General features: G+C 39.6%; 1 protein-coding gene across 1 annotated transcript in view; it reads right to left on the reverse strand.

The window, feature by feature from the left end:
* Positions 1 to 631: 631 nt before the first annotated feature.
* The window catches only part of LOC146161084 (uncharacterized), a 51865-nt gene continuing 29994 nt past the window's right edge, over positions 632 to 22502 (reverse strand). The window contains 22 exon segments of the mRNA XM_083384191.1: positions 632 to 2440; positions 3110 to 3234; positions 3670 to 3871; positions 4638 to 4724; positions 6534 to 6611; positions 7396 to 7542; positions 7901 to 8008; positions 9569 to 9685; positions 10341 to 10466; positions 11641 to 11784; positions 12341 to 12433; positions 12877 to 13064; positions 13418 to 13553; positions 14492 to 14612; positions 15161 to 15285; positions 16355 to 16492; positions 17252 to 17405; positions 17871 to 17960; positions 18498 to 18685; positions 19665 to 19865; positions 20474 to 20917; positions 21646 to 22192. Coding sequence (XP_083240317.1) covers positions 2435 to 2440; positions 3110 to 3234; positions 3670 to 3871; positions 4638 to 4724; positions 6534 to 6611; positions 7396 to 7542; positions 7901 to 8008; positions 9569 to 9685; positions 10341 to 10466; positions 11641 to 11784; positions 12341 to 12433; positions 12877 to 13064; positions 13418 to 13553; positions 14492 to 14612; positions 15161 to 15285; positions 16355 to 16492; positions 17252 to 17405; positions 17871 to 17960; positions 18498 to 18685; positions 19665 to 19865; positions 20474 to 20917; positions 21646 to 22192 — 3565 coding nt within the window. The 3' untranslated portion in view covers positions 632 to 2434.

The following is a 22502-nucleotide window of genomic DNA, read 5'->3' on the forward strand; positions in this document are numbered from 1 at the left end:
CATTACTGCCTGTTTGGAGGGCTTGTCGTTTCGTTCTATATACGTTATTCAACCTGTAGAACATTATAAGCGTCATTAAATCCAAAAAACAGCCTGATTTGGTTATGACAAGTCCAGCAGATCTGGATGTTTTAAAAACATCATTCGAATCCATGACATAGAAAAATCCAATGTGACTTAATTAAGTTAATGTTATAAAGTCAAAAAGAAAAGTAACGAGAAAACAAGGCACACACCAGAGTTAACATCGACTATTTCTTTTTTCATAAAATTTCATTCAAATCATTTAATTACGCTCAGTTAAATAGAAGCTTATAAAGCGTTTGAAAAAGCTGGTCTCTCACAACATAATTTATTATTACATAAAAGTTGTCGTTCTGAGCTTGGCTCGTGGCTTTCAATGGAAGGTTTTGAAATGCGCTTTTTTATAACCAATGTGTTGTTCTGTTTACACTTCATTGTCTATATCTATACATAGCGTAACTAGATTGTATTTTCTCATTTGGTGACAACCATCATACCTAATGATAGCAGTTTTCAAAAAAATAAATGATAGCAGTTTTTTTTTTCACTTTCGAAAAAGCAAGAAACGCTCCTCTGTGAAACAAGAAATCTTAATAACGCACTTCTTCACGCTTTGGCCTATTTTGCAAATTCCGTTTTTAGCCGTGTCGAACTGACATCTGAAACATAAGATCGCCCAAAAAGACAACAGTAGACTCTAGAGTTTCGCATCTTCTTTGTAAGCCACTGACAACCTAAGAGCACATAAAAAGTAAAAAGCACACCTGATCAGTGTTGAATCAACCCCGTTGTACTTTTTGAACATTAAACGGATTAGTAAAACGTGTGTTAGCGGCATAATGTTTAAAGTGGGGCGCAAACGCGCGACGAAATAAAACGGTTAGTGACGTCGAACAGCAAAAAAGACGACAACAGAGAAAAGTGAAAAAAAAACAAGATTTGATAAGAATTTTACAAATGATCCACTATAGAAAAAGAAACGAAAAACTGCCACGAAGTCGGAGCAAAGAAAAGTGAGATCGAAAAAAGAGGAAACGTGATCACCAGGCGATAACTTGTGCCTAAATAGAGCTACAATATTAAGGAGAGTAGTAAACGAAAAAAACGTTACAGAACGAAACGTGTAGAACACACACGACACGACTACGAGGTCGCACGAAATTTTTTTTTACGAAAAACAAGATAAGATAAATATCCCTATACGGGGAGCTAGGAATCTGTTTCTATCACTGGTGTATGGCGAAATATAAAAACGATTAAAACTTACTTTTAGACATACCAGGAAGCAAGTGAGCGTTTGTGCCACTTTTGCAATTCTAGTGAGGGCTATTTTTGTTAGCGATAGATGATCGTTTTATTATTTCGCCATAAATATATGTCGCAATAGCATTTACCCTTTGACGGACGACCCTTTTTTTTCGACAAAACAGGTCGATAGTTCAAATCAGCTTCGCAGCGCCTTATCCTTAATTGCGAAAACGATTTTCGACTATTGCGTTGGCCTTGTAGCGAAACTATACACTGAATCGCACTGGTTCGGCTTTTGCAACACCAAAAAAAAAAAAACAGCCGTAGCACTTTGTCAAGTCGAGATTTCATTTGGCAAGTATTCCAATTCTACGAAAGTTGTGGGCCGCGAAAAGCTCTTTATTTTCGCCTTATATGAAACTTTGCTTGCACAAAAGTTCGCTGGCGGGCACGGTAAGCGGCAAATCGGGTTATACCGCGCAAGTCTATTTTCTAGCGGCGCAGAAAAAAGCACCGATTCTTCATTTTTTGTGTAAAAAAATAGAGGTTGAATAAAAATTAATTAATAAGCACCAGGACAACACGGTCCTCACTTTAAAGGTAAACGGTAGGTAGAAATCCAATTGCTACGATGTGGTCAACATATGCGGGCGCCGAACGGATTACTTAAATTTTAAGCGGTTTATCAGGATTATAGCGCTTATCGAATCTTTATAGGTGCAGAGGTTGAACAGTCAATTGCGCAGCCTGTGAACTGAAGCGCTGTAGTTTGGCTTTCATTACTGGCGTTTAGTTACATGCGATTAGCATTTGCGAAGAGAAAAATCTGTACTCGTATGCGTGTGTATCATGTAGGCAGCGAACGTGTAGCAGTCGAAAACGGTTAAAAAAAACGGGAAGTGAAAAAAAATTTGCGAACCAAACGTCGATTTAAAATATACACCGATCTTATTTCGTCATCAACAGCAAACAATGCGAATATAATATTATATAAAAACACATTAAACGGTAACGGCGTGATGTTGATTCGATAAACCAAATGCGATTACTATGAATGTGTGGTTGTGACGTGTCAAAAGTGACGTCAGAGTTCATAATGGGTCGCTTTGAAGGTGATGTCGCCATGAGCAAAACAGCCGTCATCCGGAGGCGTGGTTTGGTCTTATACCTGAGACATAAACAAAAGGCTGACATAAGGGACGGCAGAGACGGCTAGAAACCCTAAATAATTTATGAAACGACATTACACGACACAGAAACTTGTACCACATGCTTTGAAATTAGTCTACATTTATTGTCGGAATCTTATTAAACCACGCGACACTCTACGCTCTCCTCCATGTTATATTAACACAAACGTGGGTGAGGTTTTTTAGTGTACTAGTTTTCCAATTTGCTCCTAAAGCAGTGGTTCACAACCTGGGATTCTTTTAGAAATCTACGATGTTTCTTTTAGAAATCTACGAATTTTCATATTGTTGCGTCCTAAACGCACGATCTTTATTTTTCTTTATCAGGAACAAAAAGTCCTAATAACGCCAACTGAGGCCTAAAGTGGGTATGTGCAATATTTTGGGCATAAAAAGGAACATCTTGCCAAATTTCGAAACAATTCGCCTTGAACTGTGAACTTTTTGCTATTTCAAATAACATTTCAATTGACTTTAACTGGTTTATGTGTAGACCTAATACACTAAAATTAGGGGGTTGTCGCGTTTCCGAAAACTGGAAAGGGGTTGTGGCAACAAAAATATTGGGGACCGCTGTCCTAACCGATGGTTGACATTATTGTTGTAATGTAAAAAATAACAGAAAAACGAAGCGTTTTGTGGCCCACCCTAGCGTTTCGTTTACTCCGGTCGCTGCTCCGTCGCTTTACTGACGTCACTGATGACGTCGGATGCTCTCGCTGGTGCAACGGATTGGCGGGAATGTCGGGCTGACTCCGCGACTTTTGGAAATCTGCGAGTACGAGCAAAATAAGGTGAAATTCCAATGTGGAAACTTTGTAAGCTCTGAACTTTTCTTTGGTACTGTCCCATTGAATCTGACGCCCTTAATCTTCAAGATAAAATTTAGGCGCATGGAATATTTCTACCGAATAATCTGAAACATTACATACCGTTTTAGTAACATATTTCTGTATAGTTTGATAACAATATTTATGCTAAAGCTTAAATGCATTAAACACCCTTTAATAAAAACATTCCGTTTGATAACCATTTTACAACGCACACCGACGAAACTTAATACAGTTTTGAAAACACCTTTTTTATCAAAAAACAAAGCCAATACTACACTTGGTGACAAGGACGCGGTGAGTAAAGCTTGTATGAAAATTCAAACTGGCGACAGGGTAATAAAGGGTGGCGCTAGTTCCCGAAACCACAAACTTACCATATCCGGCGTCAGATCTACGCGGCGACCGGCCTGAGGCTGTTCCGACTCGCGATGTCACCTCCCCCTCGCTACTCGAAGCCTCGTCACTGTGCCGTTCCTTCAGGCGGGCAACCTCCCTGCGCGCCATGGCCTCCTGGGAACGTGCCAAGGTCAGCTCGTCGAAGAGGTTTTGGTGCTTGCGCAGGGCTTGCTTCTTTTCCTTTAAAACAACAACAGTTGTTTTTATATTCGATTGATACAAAAAAATATTTGATGGTACAAACCTTAAAGGTCCATCTATTTTATACTATGGCCATTCAAATGAGATTCGCTAGGAACGCGTGTACGTCAGAAAATAAGCGCATGCCTCGACTGAACAATTTCCTAACAATTTTACAGTTCGTTATACTCTTTGGAGGGTTTTAGTCGTTAAGAAGTAAGTAACCTTTGATAACATAAATTTGCATTAACTTTTTTTAGAGTTTGCAAATGCAGCAACCTGTTCACACAAGACAACAAAAACGACACGAGAAAAGGGCAATAATGCTTTCATTGTATTAGAGATTCATTTGTATTAGACATGATGAAGGTAGAGACAGACATCACGCTTTTCACAGATAAATAATCACCGACTACTAAGTACAAGTCGGTCATTGTCATTTCATTTCTGACTCGTTCAAAAGTGTTTTTCAAAAGTTTTAGATACTAGGGTAGCAATCGAGTTTTGCAATATTAATCAAACGTACGAGGAATCCATGAATTTACATCGAATTTAAAATATTTTATTTACGTGCCCGTGCTAGTTGAAAATGTATAATTGACGAAAACAAGGGTAAACACAGCCATCAAAAAAAAAATTGATTGCGCGGTATTATTTTTCGTCATCATTCCACTAAATCGAAATCGATTGTACCGCAAAACTTGACAAAGCGCCAAAAGCACACGCGGACACACAGGGGCGTCCCTTCGGCACAAGTTGGGCTTACCTTATATAATTCCTCGATCTCTTGCTTCAAGGAACGGATTTCTTGCTTGAGGTAATCGATTTCGGACGCCTTCACCCGCAACGTGACCTAAATGCGCGGAAGAAAGTGAATTATGCTTAAGAACATTGCTGCACATGGCTTCTGCTTGGATATTTTGATATAATCCAAACATAAAGAACGTGGAAAAAGGGTGTTTGCACCTTCTGGCCGTGCACTTAAACAACCAAGAGGTTGTTGTTCATCACTTATCATTCCGCAATAATTTTATCGCCCTGTAAACTGTCTTGACGATATTGCAGTTGCTGAGTTGGGCATTCTCATTATGTGCATCAGTTCTAAAAGCATCAATTTAAGTTTTTTTTATGAGGCATGTGGACCCGACACTTAAATTAAATGTTGACGCATCGCGTTATTTTACATACATGGATCATTATCATTTTTTTTTCTTAGAATCAAATTTCGTCCATCCTGTGTAATTCCTTGTGTGCGCTTGTCTAATGTAAATGTATTAGTTTGAAGCAGGGTTCTCCTCTGCTAAAGTACGGCTACTAAAAAGTCTCGACACAATTAATTTTGTTGTGACATTATTGATTTTAGAATTGTACAGCCCGGTATCAAATCTAATAGTTCTAATTCAGGGGTCGGCAACCTTTTTCTAGTCGCGGGCCAAAACCAACCTCAGAAAGGTCTTTGCGGGCCGCAATACGTTTTGCGTTTTTGCGCGACGCACTTATTTATTGCATGACGGCAGCCTTCGTCGGCGCAACAGTAAAAAATCGCTGATCTAGTTGAAAAGGTAGCACCAAAACGTAAACAAACGGAACGCAGAATGAACTTTCGCGCAAAGCGCGAAAATTTTTCGCCGTTACTTACTTAAAATAGTCACAAAGTTTATGAAATAGACTCGTGTCTAATTTGTCTAAGAGGCGGCGGGCCGGATGAATTACATCGGCGGGCCGGATCCGGCCCGCGGGCCGTAGGTTTCCGACCCCTGGCCTAATTGAACACTAATGGAATCCTATTTTGTCTTGCGGGAATTTTTGTTCGCTGTAGTAGACCGCAGATAATTTACACAATCCGAAAAAAATATTTACAAAGTTAGAATTACAAGGGTAACTTTAACCAACTGCAACGTTTAAAACTGATGCAATGTAATATTGAATTGCCAAACTTTTTAGACGCAGATTAGTATCTTTTATCTTAGCAAACTATTAATGACTAAAAACATGTATTTTTTTGGTACATACATATCGGAAAAGTGCAAATCTTGAAACAAGATAATGAAATCAAGTTTTTTACAGAAATAAAGTAGACTTTCGATGTACAGAAATTTATGAAAAAAATGCACGTGGCAAACATAAATCGATTTTCTGACAATACTATATGCAAGGGAAAAATACGGCAGAAAGTCAATTAAAGGCGCTGACCAGCTTTGACTAGTCAAATTAACGAAGCCTTTCGACCTGCTCCAAAAAATAAGGTTTTATATTGTTGTCACCTGTCAGTAATGAAAAAAGTCGGAAATGGCTTCGTGGGAAATTCGTAAGAAAAACAAAATGGTGTGACGTAATAGTCTTGTGTACAAAAACGCGGAATTAAAATATTGTCCGATGTTTGTCTTTCAAACATCCAGCATTCAAAACAACAAAAGTGGCCCATTTTTGTTTCAGTGATTTAGCGTATTGGTAACTGAAAACAAGTGACACTGTTGGCAAATTGTATTTTTAAGTTTTGATGAAGCGCGGTAGTGCGAAAGCTCGTCAACAGTTACTAAATACAATTTGCCGAACGTGACACTTGTTTTCCGATTTTAAATAAGACAAATACGGCTATCAACCAGTAAGACGTTAGTTTGAAAATAACTTGGGAGACGATGGGGACTGAAAAGATACAAACCTGCAACTGATAAAGTTTTCCTGAGTCCGCGTTGTCGCCTTTTTTGTCAGCCGGCTCCACAAGTTGTTTGTATCCGGTCTGCTGACGAAAATACGTGTTTACGAATAACTTTACACGCTAAATTATCTGTTTTATTAAACACAAATCACGTATGGTTCGAAAAGTAGTCTACGTCTAATACTATGATCTTTATGTAATAGCTAGAAATAAGTAAGAATAATACGTGGATGCTATGGTGAGCACAGTTTGGTAAAATATTTAGGATGGTTGGGCTGACGAACGACAAAACAGAACACTTGACTCAAAAAGTAGTCATTTTTTTCATTCGTGTATAGTAGATGTTTTCCTCTGGCTTTTTCTCTCTCGGTTTTTTAAATACTTATTGCTCGGTCGATTTTCGCTTGACATTTTTGATTTTTTTTAATTTTTTTAAAGTTTTGTTGCGCATCCGTGTTTATTTTATCACAAGGGTGAAATATGTAAATAATATGGGCAGGATGTTTTTTTTAAGGTTTTAAAGAAAAAATATTATTAAAAAACTTAACATGTCGAAATATTGTTATTCTGTTTTTTTTAATTTGGAGTATAGTTTATGTTTTCTCTGGCCGTTTTATAGTATTATAGGAAGTCGGGGATATTTTGATTTCTGACAATTACCGCCATTTTTTCTTGTGATTTGCCAGACGCGAACGAGTGTAGCTATAATGCACTGGACATCACAGACAGTGAGCCACATTGTTTACAGATGACAAAAGTGTCTTTGTTTACTGTTCAAGAAATAAAAAGTTAACAGCTAGAGTTTTTTTTTAATCTTTTAAGTCTGTCGTTGAAGTAACTTCACCGAAAACACGTTTCATCGAACCTGAAGCTGCTCGGAAAGTTCCTTGTTTCGCGATTTCAACTCTTGGTTGTCACGCTCCACTAGTCGCACGTCATCCTCCGCCTTTTCGATATGCTCCAGTGCGCCTGCCAGCTCAATGCATTTCTTCGAGTAGTGTTCGGACAAAGTCTAAAAAAAAGTTGTAAAAATTAGCAAATTTTTTCAAGTGCGCGCTCAGAAATAATAATTTTGAGACAATAGTTATTTCGAAGAATAGGCATTTATTCAGATATTCGTCTCATTCAAGCACCGATTTTATTGCGGAATTACTGTCGGGTTTTTGATTCCTGCTAACTATAAAAAAGGTTAGGTACAAAGTGGAAGGAAAAAATTTAACCGAGTTCAAACCCTAGTATTGGACTCGCCACATAACGAGATATCGCAAAAGTGGGGGAGAACATATTGAAAGGTTGTTCAAAAAGTCACGACGCCGGGTTCTTTAGGTTGGACGCTTTAACACTTCACAAATCATTCAAAGCAAACTTGCCTCGATGTCACGATTCAGCCTTTCGACGTCATTGCTCACGTGACCGCAATCGCCCAATCCGCTTTGCGATAATCTCTCCTGCAGTTCGCGTACCTCCTCTTGGTGGTGCTGTTTGGTGAAGAAAAATCGACAGTTTTACAACAAGCGACTCGAAAACCAACTTACACATAGAAACAACGCCACAAAGTGTGAATTTATAGCAACTCGTCGTTGTTTGTAGCGATAATTGTCTCCCAAGCATAAGACCAATCTACCGGTGTGCATTGCAATGCAAACAAAGTCGCCTGAATTTAAGCTATTTTTATTCGTGGGTAAAAGGTGACTCTGAAAAAAAGCTGTTTAAATAAAACAAAAGACAAAAAAAATAAAAACTCGAAAAAACAACTATGCCACAGAGTGTGTATTTACTTTTTTATTGTAAATCGTTTTGCAGTATACTTTTAGTCTGGTTGGGATTTGATGAAAGGGTTTTTTTTATTTTTAATTGTACTACAAAAAATGGGTATAGGGATGTTTTTAATTATAGTCGAAATTTAAAACATAATTATACCGTTAAAAAATAACAATTTATGCAAAAAAACATGTCGAGTTACGGATGATTGCTATTATCGAGTGTTATCTTAAAAATCCAGATCAGATCAAAGTCCGAAAAGATTGAAGAGCGATGTGATAACTTGGTAACCGGCAAACTATTTAGAACAGTGTTTCTCAACCCATAAAAAAAAAATTTTTCAAGTCATTTGAAAATTGTCAAGTCAAGTCATTGACTTAGGTCAGCGCTTCTTAACCGGTGCGCCATGGAAGGTTGCCAGGTGCGCCGCGAGCAAAGGGAAAAAAATGATAAATAAAACATATATATGTTGTTTACTTTCCTATTAAGCTTAGCTCATTGATTTCACAGTATACTTAAAGTAGAAGACATAATAATAATTACAAAGCAGCAATATCTAAATCAGATATAATCTATGATACCATAGTAATGAGACCACCGACATAAACGCCAAATTTGCAGTAATAACCCGACAGAATAAGATCTAAAATAGTCTAGATAAGACCTAAACATGTTAAAATAAGTCCAAAATTAACCTGAATAAGACTTAAATGAACAAAATAACGACTAAGACTGTAGAGAAAGGGTATAGGATGATTGGGGACACCTCTCTGGCATTGGCCGTTCGCTGTCGACATTTGGGCGCAGCTATTTTGGCCACGGATTTTTCGGCACCTGTTTTGGCTCATGGTTGATGTTAGCAATTTGGTTCGGGCTGAAGATATTAGGATAGTCAGTAATATTTATGGGTTGGATTTGGGATTAGACAAAATGTTGTATAGGCCTTATTTGCCTTATTCCTAACTGTCTTTCATTCCGAAGTTGATGTTGTTCCAATTTTGGTCTCAAGGCTGGAGTCCCTTTAAAGATTTGCAACTAAAAAGCCTATATAATGAAAAATTGCAAGCAATTTAAAACAAATACCGGTACACCTCAAAACTTTCGCACGAGCTTCGCTCGCAAGGTGCGCCGCCACGTTTTCATATGTCTCTAGGTGCGCCCCCAAGTATAAAAGGTTGAGAAACACTGACTTAGGTAATTACAACCCTGGTATTCGGGTCGCCGCGAAAAAAGATTGAGAATCACTGATTTAGAAGGATGTTGGTTGCGTCACCCACCTTCCTCATGGCGTCGATCGCTCTTCTCGTGTCCTCCTTGTCCAAGTTCAGCTCCTCGTCTTGTTTCTCCTGGATCGCTCGCAGCGTCCTCTCGTGTGCGGCCGTTATCTCGTCGATCTGCGGGAAGCAAGGTTTTAAGAAGGCTTGTAGTGCTGGCTTTAATAGGTCCGAGCGTGTTGAAGATAAGACAATGCAGGGCTGCGACGTGGGTCAAAAACAGCCCGAGTCCGACTTCGGCCAAATGTGGGATTTCTTAAGTCCCTAGTCCGGCTTAGACTTTGCTCTACCTATAAGGGGTTTTACTCAAACCGATTTGCTGCGGCGAGCCCAAATATTTCAAGCGCAATCCACTCACAGGGGTAGCATATTAGATCCACCCACAATACATGGTTAAAAAATATTGCTATTCCACCATTACAATTTACAGTTTTCCGTCTCATCAGTTTTAAAATTTGGTACTGTACATTTTTTTTGTTTTTTTTTACGTGGTCTTACTCGAGTCCCAAGTACCCAGTTCGATTACGACTCGGGACTCCGCAGCCCCTCGCGGTCAAACGGTCGAAGGTCACTATGCAAATGGTGCCTTGACATTGTAGTTGTCCTTACGGCAGTTGTTGTTACTACCTTACACTGATGATGTTTCTGTTTTAAATAAGATATGAACCCACTTGTGTAAGCCTTTGTGTTATTGATAAATTCCTGGACACAAATAGAGACTTCAGTATCGGATCCATTTGTTTTCACGTAGCGTCAGCAAGATAACCAGACTTACCTGTTTGGCGTGCGATTCTTCAATGGCGGTAAAGCTGGCGTCGCACTGCGTCTTGAGATCCCTCAGCTGCTGCTGGTAGCTGGGCCGTCGCTGCTCGTCGTCCAGCTGGTCTTGCATCGAGCCGATCTGCGCAATACCATACAAAATGAACATGTACCATTGTACCTATATCCAATTCCTGTGGGAATGGCTTAGGGCAGGGATTTTAAAACTGTGTAAGCAAAATAAATGTCGGGGGTACGCTAGGTTTAATTCAGTGGCCTCGCAAAATTTCGCAACACTTATTCAAAGAACCGTTGGTGACGTGTATGTGACGTAAGTACAACGTTAAAGGTAAAACGACCATGCTGTGATTGCTATCACTTGATGCTCCCTGTCATATACCCAACGTTTTGCTTTGAAACTATTTCAAGCCCTTTGTGCTGTTAATGTATAAGATAGGGTTATTTTGCATAATTTGGCACTTGTGCGCTAATCGACAAAATGTGTCTTTTCACTAAAGTTTACAGTTTTTCGCAGATAGACCAAAGTTATGGCTGTAAACCCTAAAAACGTTTTGTTTTCAATACACAATTTTTAAGGGATACGCAACACATACAGATAAATCGAAAGAGTATACGCAGTTAAACCGTGTTAAGGGCAGTTGTAAAGAACTTTATCGTTGTTCTGCTAATAGTGTGCCGCGAAATATTGTGTCCCTACTGCTTAAAAAATAATAAACTTAAATTTGGGAAAAACCTTACGTAGCTTCTCCAATATAAACATTTTGTCCCCGAATCTTTATAGTTAGGTGATTCCACAATTAAAGTGTGTCAGAAACAATTTTTAACGCGCAAATATCATGCTGGCTGTGTTAGCCATTTTGGAACCATAAACGAAACCGTAGAAGACTGTATCCAAGCGATATTACATCTCTACGTCGATCAATTAGTAATCAGCCGACCTTCTGCGCTCCTGTGCAGTTTTAATCAGCGCGCGTTTCCTATTGGATGACCCTTTACCGCAGAAGGGTTCTTGGCAGCCGTATACTTGCAAAAAACGTCGTGCTGCGCGCAATTAGGCGACTCCGAAATGCTAGACTCCGGCAACGCGCAAACATGGTCGAACGTTGTAAAATATATTCATGTTTAATTCAAGACTTGCGAAAGTAAGTCGCAATACGTAATACGTGCACGCTCGATTTCAAACGAGTGTGCTATTTAACCGATTACGTAATTGTGTAATTGTGCCTATTATACACGAGTCCGAACGGCGAAAACAAGCTGCGGCGAATGGCATACGTATGCGGAACCGAACTTGCCTGGTCTTCCAAAGACGTAATCCGCTCCCTGAGGGCTTCCCGCGTCTCGGTCTCTGACGTCACAGAGGAGGAACGGGCGTGTAAGGGGCGGGGCGTCGACTCGGCGATTATCCGCTGGCGTTCCGCTTCCAGTTCTTGATCGAACTGCACGAAATAGAGCATCGAATCAATAAGAACATCAAAGCCCATACAGAGTAGGTATCATTTTGAGCGTTTCGAATTTTCAAATGAATAAAGAGTTATTCGAAAGTTTCAAAATGATACCTAATTCAGCATGGGCTTTGATATTCTTACTACGTCTTACTACATCCTCCAACCATTATGCTCTACTCTACAGCATCGAATGAAATAGGTTTAGCGCATTATAGGCAAGGAATCAACAACCCTTCTTGCAATTTCACTGACGATGATTCTTAAATTACGGCAGGCCAATGAAGTTTGATGGCGAAATGAATTCCTAGGAGCGGGGACTGAGAACAATTTTGAAACAAAATACGCCGACAATTCTTTTTAGTTTTACGGTTATTCTGTAAGGTTATCCCGTCAGCGACCGTTCTATCAGGTAAGTAGATAGACCTGCAATTGAACGTTATGCTTTTGCAGCAGGCGCCACGTTAAATTATTAAGCACTTGAAATGTAAAATGCCGGATGTCGGTTCTATTTCTTCTACATGAGATATGCACACGGTTTGACATTTACCTGCTGCCTGAGATCACTGCTCCATTCCTTCTTTTCACGTTCAAGCTGCTCTTTGTGCAACTTGTCTCGGTTATCGAGAACCTTCTCGTATTCCTACGAAGGAAAGGGGGGATGTGGTATACGCTGATTAAACAGTCTACTAGGGTAACAGAAAGCCTTCACGAGACAAAAAAAACGCTGTCAAATAGCGAAGGGTGCCGATAACTCATGCAAGGGCCATTACGTGAATATGAGTGGTACTAATACGTATTAAATGTTGGTATTTTTTTTTAAAAAGTATATGCATTTGTTCCATACTCGAAACAATTTGTCTAGAAATTTGGACATTTTTCCTTGGAGTCGCGACAACAAAAATGTTGGGATCATTGGTCTACATGGAACACCTAATACTAAAGAATCGTCTACTATAGTTAGTCCGCAAAACAGTGTTCAAAACAAATACAGCTTTACTTATGTACAAATCATTTCACACAACTAGCGACAGCGGGAGCCAAAATATCCACATCCGTAAAATAATACGCAGAAACTTCATTTACCTTCTTCAGTTCGGCGATTTTGCTTTTCACTGTGTCACGTGACTGGCTTTCGGCGTCTTCCTTTGCAATCTTTAGCGCCGCCTTGTGTTTGGATTCCACTTTTTCGAAGCGCTCATCCGCTTCACGCTTCATTGCTTCTTCGACCTTCCTGGCCTCCTGCTGGCAGCGAGCCAACGCGGTCGAGTGGTCTAAAAGTTTTACCACATGTGGGTGCATTAAGATTTAATTTAAATCGAACACAACGTCCAGGTCACAAACTTATTTTTACGTTAAAATGTGTACTACCGCTGGAACAGAAAGTCTTATCCTTGCGGTCATTTATTAAAGTTTTTAAAACTTATTATATTTTTTAGAAAGTGCCTAAATATCTAGCATTTAATTTTGGAGATGAGATTTTAAAACATTGTCGATTTAACCTTGTAGTTCAACCTGCAAACCGGTTGGCAAATTCCACTATGCGTCGCCTATTTTAATTGTATTGAACGGATTTGCTTTTTTGATTGTCACACAAAGCGCATTATTTTACATCGATTCGGTTTACCTTTCTCCATCTTGTCCAGCTCCCTTTTGTGCTTGGATGCGAGAACATCATTATTTTTGGCAGTTTCCTTCATTAGCTTATCGATCGTCTCCTTATACGTTTGCTCGCAGTCGTTCAACTTAGCGCTCGATGCAGCCTACGACAGATAATAAAGTGAATTGTTTTGACGTGCAATTAAGAATGAGACAAATTGATTTTACGTCACATCAAAATGCTCATCACAAAAAATAATTTTGCAGAATAAAAGAAGGGGTTCTTAAACTGGGGTTCGTGTGAGGTTAGCAAAAAAAAAGTATTTTTTAAACCTATTTAATAACAAGAATATCGTGTTTTACTACTTTAATTGTCGTGACTAACGAACGTTAGTTTGTGTCAATCACTTGATCTATTCTTCTCATTAATGTTAATCATGTTTCACCTTTCTTATACTACTTCATACTGTACAGTGTGCAGTATTGTTAAGAGATTTGCAACAATTGTAGTTTTACCTTCAAGCGCCTCTTTGCATTGTCTTCGTTATGGTTAAAACTACTAATCTGAAAACACTGCATGTTTCTACATTAGTAAAGTAATTAGTAAAATTATATTGTCTGTGCTGCCTTAATTTATGAAAAGTGAACCGTGATCTTTTTAATGGTGTCATGTAAGGATATAAGATGATATCGAATCAAACCTGATACCCAAGTGGCAGTATCGCCACTTGTCCGATACTCGGGGTATCAAGGCGGATCCGATACCAAATTAGTAAAGGAATTTTATTCATGATTTGCGATCCAAAACAGCGATTCTACCTTGAACGGTAAATTATTCAAAAAATTATAGATCAACAACGGGTGGTAATTAAACTTCGTGATACTAAAGCAAAGTTCGGCTAACAACCCTTTAAAAAAATTACCTCTGACCGCCTTAGTCTATTTTGCTTTTTTAAGCATAGTAATTACGTCATTTTGTATCGGATCGGGATACTTTTTGCCTAAAATATCGGGTATCGCTAACGGGAATCAAATGTCAAGGATGGGATATCGCTAGCGCCAAGTTTGGGAACTAACAGGTTCGTAAACGTTCAACACTCACCTTAATTTTTCTTATCTCGGCGCGGTGAGCGCTTTCAGCGTTTGTGACGTCACGCTGCCAGTCTTCTTTCGCTTTCTCGAACCTTCTTTCGTAATCGTCGCGAATCTCGGAACCTTCTTTGCTGCAATTGAAATATAACATTAACACTACTTAGGACTTTATATTACTTCGGGAAAAAAACATGATTTAATAGTTATTCAGTTCTCAAACATTGTTTAGCTTTCCTGTCTTAGTCAAAATCAGTTATTAATAAGTTCTAGTCGGTTAGAGAAATATATTTCGTCACAAAAATAAGGCATCATCAGTCTCTTAATTCAAATGAATGAATGCAGTTTTTGAAATAACTAGAACTTAAATGATTTTGACAAAAAAGACAAAAAAGTCTAAAGAATATTTTTGCTCCCATTTGAAGACATTGTCGTCATTTACGTGTAAGGGCGAGGAGATATCCTCATATTTTACACACTCAGTTTGCCATTATTTATTTCCGGTAAGAATAATTTTGCACAATTTTTTTTGCATCCAAAAACCGAAGGTGTATTCTACTAACAACTAATGAATGTTTTTGTATCTGTTTTTTCCCTTTTTCTAAACAAAATTTTACATGCTTAAAAAACTCGCCGAGACACAAAGGTCGAAAAGCATTACAAGCTTAAATGACCAACAAACCTGTGTTGCAAGTCTATCTCCTTGAAGCGCTGCTTGAGCGCCTCAATTTCCTCTAATCGCTCCCTGGTGCTTGCCTCCAGCTGACTCTTCGCTGTAGCCAACTCCTTTCGAATTTTGGATGTTTCCTTTAAAAAAGGCAGCTAATAAGCAAAATTTGCATACAACCATAATAGATTTAATTAATATACGCCATGTTTGCTGCGGTTACAAAAAGGGGTGTGCTACAAAAAAAATTTTTTGGCTTAATTTAAGGCGAGTAGAGATTTAATCAAACGATTGTTATTCGGACAATACCAGCGATTTCGGTACATGGGTATCTGTGTGTTGGGCAAACCCCAATGTAATGTATTTAAATTAAAAGCTATATAGGGGGAACCAAACCCTTTGTGTGATTCACGCCACGTTTTGCAAAAAAACTCAAAAACATGTTTTCGTCATTCGCCAGCAAAAAAAACACGCTACGACCTGAAAAGGATGAAAGCACACAAAATAGGATGAAAGCCCACAAGGAGGAATGACTTTATAAAACACGCATGTCGTGAAGTAGCAATACAAAAACTTCTGAATTAAATTTAGAATTTGTAATGGCCTGTAACAAACAAAGATACCATTTTAGTAGATTTGAAATATATCTTTGTAGATACATCCTTAAATAAAACTAATGTTAAGTATAATTAACCTGGACACAACCGGTCCCGGTTCCTAAGTAACGGTTAAAGGCATTTAAAATATTTTTTAAAGGAGTTCGTAGGTTTTTAACGACATAAAATTGGGTCTTTTGACATGTTTTGGGATCATTAACAAAACAAAATAAAGGTCACAATAAGAACAATAACAAAAATATTCAAACTTGGTTTGATAACGGTAGTTTCTAGATAAACTACTTAAGCTGGACATAAATATATTTAAAGACTATAAAAAACGAAAAAGACCATTCATTAGGCTAATCAATTCATAAACTTTTAAAAATCCAAATACTTTGTGGCAACCCTGTACGTTTAACTTGTCGAACGTAAATAACATAAAGATACATTTAAAAGCGGTCTCTTGTACCAAAAGCAATCGCCCCCAAACCGGGAAGGTTCATACAAACCAACCAAAACTGTCAACATGGCGGACTAATTTGTTCGTTACCAAACTTCGTTTTGCGGATTTGTTTTTTCAGGACAACGTAAGCAAGTGTAGCTAATGTACCTGCTCGTGCTTTGCGTTACGCGAACTCATCTCCTGCTCGTGTTTTCTCGAGAGGCGAGTGAGTCGTTCCTCCATGTCGTTGGCCATCTCGGCTCTGGTCGCCTCCAGCTTAGCTGCCTCCTGCTGCAGTCGTTCCACCTGCGTCACACAGCGCCAGAGTTATTAAACTCGAGAGGGGGGTCTTGGTCACCTTTTTACGGGAGTCACTACACTGTTCTTTCATTAGTGACCGGATAAGCTTCGAGGGTTGAAGGTCGTGGACCGGATGTTAACTTTTTAGTGTTTTATTTTGTTAAACACCGCTCCTAATGGCGCGCTTCGCCTCAAGCAGTAACGTGTATCGTTCGTCCTTTATTTGAGACATGCCTTAGTTAGTGTTAACACCTACTTTTGTTGCGGTATGAGTTTAACTTTTATATTTATTTTGTGTCGATTAATAGTGTTGGTAACCTTTGTTTATTTGATTCATTCGAATTAGGGAAGAAGTTGTTGTAACCATCATTGTGTTTATTGACTGTTAACTGATAAAAACTTCAGTCGACATAAACTTCCACCAGGTATAGCATTTTGCTTCGACCTTTGATGTTCATTATACTGAACTAAAAAAAATGAAAGAATCATTTTCAAATTAACTTTAGCTTAAATTTGCATCTGACCAACATTTTTGAATAAAGTGATAATATATGTATTTTGGGTTAAAGAAAATATGCAGCAGACCGAATGAAATAAACCATCAGGCCGGAAGATTTAAACAGTCCGTAAAAGACTAAATAGCTGTCTTCGTAATTAATTTGTAGTTAACGTTTTGACCTGTTCAAACCGGCGACCCAAACAAGTGGGAATGCAGACCAAAATTTCAGCCATTTCTATAGGCCAGTTCACTTAACACACACACACCTTGGAGTTATACTCTTCCGTAATCTGTTTAATCCTAAGGGCCGCCTTTTCGTCGGACACTTTGGCGTTCAGCTTGAACTTGTCGAAGTGGCTCGCCTGCTCCAGCACCGCCGCCTTCGCCTTGCGCAGCTCCTCGTCGTAATCTCGCCGCAGCCTGTTGTGACGACACAAACGAACCGTTTTAAACAAAAACAAAACACCTAGCGAACTTTCGGTCAAGTCAAAGGCACTCCATTAGCGCCCAGTCGACCGTGTATCGGCCCTGTGTTATTTCACAAACATAAAAATACAAAAAAAATTACGAAAAACGCTTACATCATAAGGTTGATTGATACAGTTTTTTTTTTACTTTGGTAAAAGTAGAACACGGCGTCGGATAATATAAGAGTTAAGCTGTCAAGTTTTGTTGAAAAAAGTAAAGCGTAAAAGTTCATTTGAAAGCGTAAGTTTTAGAATTCAACCTGAGCGTAAGTAACTTTAGTTACCTTTTGCGCTTAGCTGACCAAGCTGTTAAATACACAAGGAGTTTGCTAGTTTCACGCTTTGTCTCAATTAGGCCTGTAGGATTAATAATTAGGAGAAATACTTGGCACCAGAATAACAAGTAACAAATACGCACCTGTGCGAAACGTAGATGATTTCGGCTTGTACCACCGCCTCCTTCGCCACAGTGGAAGCATGCTCGCCTATTTCGCTCGGTTGGAGATTCCTGGAAAAAAAATATGAGTACAAAAATTAACCAGATGTCGAGTTATTTTGCAAACAAAATGTGGGGAATTTGTAGCCATACAAAAACATCAAAAGTTTCACGATTTAAATAATTTCAAATCAAATTCACGAATTAAATAATTTCAAATTAAATTTACGAATTAAATAATTCCAAATTAAATTTCACGAATTAGCAAATCAGATTACATTCTTAAAAGAATGAGAAAGGCAAAGCAATACGGTTTGAGGGTTTAGTGCTTTAAAAATGCCAGTTGGGCAAAGAATAATTTCTATAGTAAACACAGAAATCATGAATAAATTTAGAGCACGAAAGGAACTTATGTTAGACTGAACAGTTTTTTGCATTTAACAACTATTTAGTAAAAAAAGTAGAAATAGGGTTGGCCCAACCAGGCAACATATCAATAGATAGAAATCCCTGATGAGGTCAGCTTGTATCTGCTGCCGAAACCTCGGTTTACACCAGAAGAGCGATTTCTATCTATTAAAAAAGTAGAAAGCCCGATTCGCGACAAACCTCTGAAAGGCGCCATCGGCATTCAGCAGCTGAGCGCCGAGTTTGGACAATGTCTGGACGTCGCTGGACATGCAGCGCAGGTCTTCGGCCAAGTGCTGGAAGAAGGTGGCTTCCTGATCGAGAAACATCGACTCGGTAGCGACGCTTGACGGAAGTGACTGGGCGCCGTGTAGGGTGCCGTAATCAACCTGAAAATTATTATCGTGACGTAATAATTGGTGACGTATCGGTGGGCGGTCGCAGTCACATATCGGCAGCTCAATTAACGTTCAAAGTGTAGCTTTAATAAATTTTAAGCAATAAACCATTTTAAAAGAGAAGCGTTTAATGCTAGGTACAATGTAACGCACACAATGAACATATACTAATTTACTCACAGATTTAGTATTCTTCGTTGTAAACATTAACAATATCACCGTATTAAATATGTTTTAAACAATTACTTTAAGATAGTTTAATGTTGAATTGAAGGTATACTAAATTGATATTTATCATATGGACACGCCTGGCAATCAGAGAGCTGGGTGTATTTTCATGTTATATATTCAGAACGTGAAAACAATTCTCATCACCTTGCCTATTCCTTTTTACCAACGTATACCATGGTGACGTATTGATGGGCCGTCGCAGTCAAAGCTCGACAACATAATTTCCGTTTTAAAGTGTAGCTTTCATTATTTTTAAGCAACAAAGAATACGGAAAGCGAAGCGTTCCACGCTAGGTTTACTTGAGACGATGTAATGCACACGATGAAATAACTTTTAAAAGACGATTCACATATTTTTTTTACTTTTTTGTTTAACCCAATACAAATCTAGTTTGCAAGGCGGAACATGCAGATAAACGTAAGCAAACAGCTGACAAGAGCAATGTCGATTATCTGCAGTCTCGATGCCTTTTCCAAACTAACGAATATTCAATAGTTTATTTAACATCCCATAAAAAAAGTTTAAAAAGGAGATTTATTTATCTATTAATTTTTCGGTTATTTTTACTAACTAAAAGAAAGTAAAGTGTAAAGTAAGGGAAGAATGTTAAGCGGCAGTATTTCTTTCAAATGGCCAAAAAGTAGGCCGGGAATTAGTGCAAAACCTGGGGGTAAAATGGCAGGATACTACCGGCAGTGATCAGTAAAGAAAGACCACCGTCAGGTAGTATGAACTAACCTGTTGTTCCCAGGGCGGCATGTCGGAGTAGGGCGGCGCTATCGAGTCGGTGTCGACCTGCACCGCCAGACTAGACACGGCTTCGAGGTCCTGGGTCTTGCACGCGTCCACCAACTCGCGCAGCTTGCGCATGGCTGCGTCCGCACGATGGCGTGCTTGGCGAGCCTCGAGGGAAAGGCGCGAGATGCGCTCGTTGTAGACCTGGACGGTAGGAAAGGATAGTGCTTGTTTCGAATGAACGGTCACGTATTAACAAAGGGATAAACCTTCCGCGTCACTGACAGAAATATGGTGCTGTACAAGATTTCAAGTAACTTGAGGACAAAGAACGGCCTGTGAGTGAAATCCGGTTAACTTGAGTGCACTAAAATTCAATGGTTGACTTTGGTAGCCTGGAGGCTTTGCCGATTATAAAACGTGCAAGTCCTTGCAGGCGGACTGGTTTTGGTCAGACACTCTAAAGGTTTTCGTTATTTTACTTTAATGCAATTATCAGTTATGAAGCTTGTGTAATGCGCACGTGTCATCTATGTTTGTTTCAAGACAATCGTTTCGTAAAAAATGGTTTATTAACGACTGTTAATTGCCTCCGAAAACACAAGATTTTCCATAAACGAAAAACAAAAAGTTTATAGTTTTTTTACAAAAAAAACTCTTATGCGTGTATGTAAAATACACCACGTAACGTTACACAAACAATCGTTTTGCGTGTTTCACTATCAATAACGACCTGAAAATTGTCCACTCCAGTAAAAAAATATAAATTTTACGCCGTTAATCAATTTGCGAGTACAACCCGAGCGCCTCACCTGCAAAACATAGCTGACGTGCGAATGGACGACCATAGCCCCGGCCAGATCGCTCTGCTGCTGCTGCTGCTGTGAGGAGGCAACGCCCCCCGACGAGCGATGCTGATTGGCCGAGGAGGAGGCTGACGACGCCGCACCCACGGAGCCGGCCCGGGATCGCGACGACTGGAGCCAGGCGTCTCTCAGCTGCGCCACCTCGCGCATGAGCATGCCCTCTAGTGTCAGCTTTTGCGCAAGCGCGTCCACGTGCTGGAGGAGGCCACCGGTTGCCGTGTGCCGCGCGATGGTGTCTGAGAACTCGGCGGAGGTGAGCTGCGGTGAGGTGGCCGCCTGTCTTCCTTTGTTCTGCTGCTGTGAGCGCCCGAAGGATGTAAGCGAGGGGGAGGACTGGCTGCGGCGAAGTGTTGCCGCCATTTCGGCGAGGAGAAGGGCTTGCGTGCTGACCTGCGATCGAAGCGGCAAGGTGTTGGCGAGGAATTTTTAATAGGCAACTAGCGATCAGCTAATTTGCCAAAGATACCAGGGTAATGTAAAAACTAATGGTTGGATTTTATGAACTGTTTGTTCAAAAACTATCAGGGCAAGTAAAATGGCAAAACGGATGTTCTGGGTGCGTTAGACGTCAAGGAACTAGCAATGCGACATTTCACGTTCGATGCACAGACAATAAAAACACTTTTAGTGAATTAATGAGTGCGTGACATCTTCCGAAAAAAAACAACAGATTGTTAAGGTAGGTACCTTGAGTTTGTGAAGATTTTTATTCGTAAAAAATGTGTTGCAATTTTTAGAACATGCTATATAGGCCTTAAAGCATATCAAGGCATGTTAAATGTTAGAGATAACTGTAGCTTAATATTCAACGCAATTATGTAGTCAAACTTTTTAGGATTTTTCCATGAGGGCTTGGTCTTTTAAAACGATTTAGTATTCTTCGTTGTAAAAATTAACAATATCACCGTATTATATATGTTTTAAACAATTGCTCTAAGATAGTTTAATATCAAAGGCACACTAAATTAACATTTATCATATGGACACGCCTGGCAATCAGAGAGCTGGGTGTATTTTCATGCTATATATTCAAAGAAAAGAACGTGAAACAATTCTCATCATCTTGCCTTGTCCTTTTTACCAACATACACCTTTTCAAAACACATGTAAAAGCAAACCTGTTTCGCGAAGAGTTTGGCGACATCCTCGCTAGTGAGAGGAGTCGGAGGTTTGTCGGACTTTTGTCCTCCTGCGGACTTCGCCTGCGGAGGAACGGAAAGTCCGAGGAAGGAGAGCGGTGAGGCAGAGGGACTCACAAGCTTCCCGTCGGAGCTCTTCAGCTTCTCGGTGAGCTGCCTTAAGCGCGACATCGTCTTCTGATGCTGTTGCCTCGACTCTGCATCGGTGATCCGCTGGAACTTGCGCCTCTCCACATCGCCGGTGGGAGACGGGGATCTGGGAGGAGTAGACTCCTCCAGCGGGCATGTGTCTCCCGCTGAGAGACGCTGGATGTCCTTGAGGACTTTTTGCAGAAGAGCGCTGCAATCCACGTCGGGAGCAAATGAGGTGGAGGAGATTTTGGCGGCTCTCTGGTGAAGATGCTGGAGGCAGTTCTGTGTTTCTTGGAGCTTCTCCTCTAGCAGCTGAGATTTCGCTTTCTCTTCCAAGAGATCATTTTTTAGCTCCTTAGTATCGGAGTCGAGTTTCTCACCGAGTCCTTGTAGTCTACAACAAAAAGTGAATCGATTTAAAGGACGATCTGCAAAACAGCACTAAATAAAAACGACTTAAAATTATTGAAAAACTTCAAGTTTGCGTAAATATTACTATATTGTTGAACAAAAAACATTTTATAAATACAATGAATTGTATAAGTTGTTTACTACAATCTATACCAGTGGTCGGCAAACTGTGGACCGCGGCCAAAATGTGGACCGACTGATAAGTGATAACCGTACATTTATTGCACTAAATTTTAAAATTAGTGTGTGCGGTGTACCTTTGTGACGTCATTCTAAAAATTTGCATGGCCTGA

Source organism: Ascidiella aspersa, chromosome 3 (genome assembly GCF_963924565.1).
Source record: "Ascidiella aspersa chromosome 3, kaAscAspe10.2, whole genome shotgun sequence".
Taxonomy (NCBI): Eukaryota; Metazoa; Chordata; class Ascidiacea; order Phlebobranchia; family Ascidiidae; genus Ascidiella; species Ascidiella aspersa.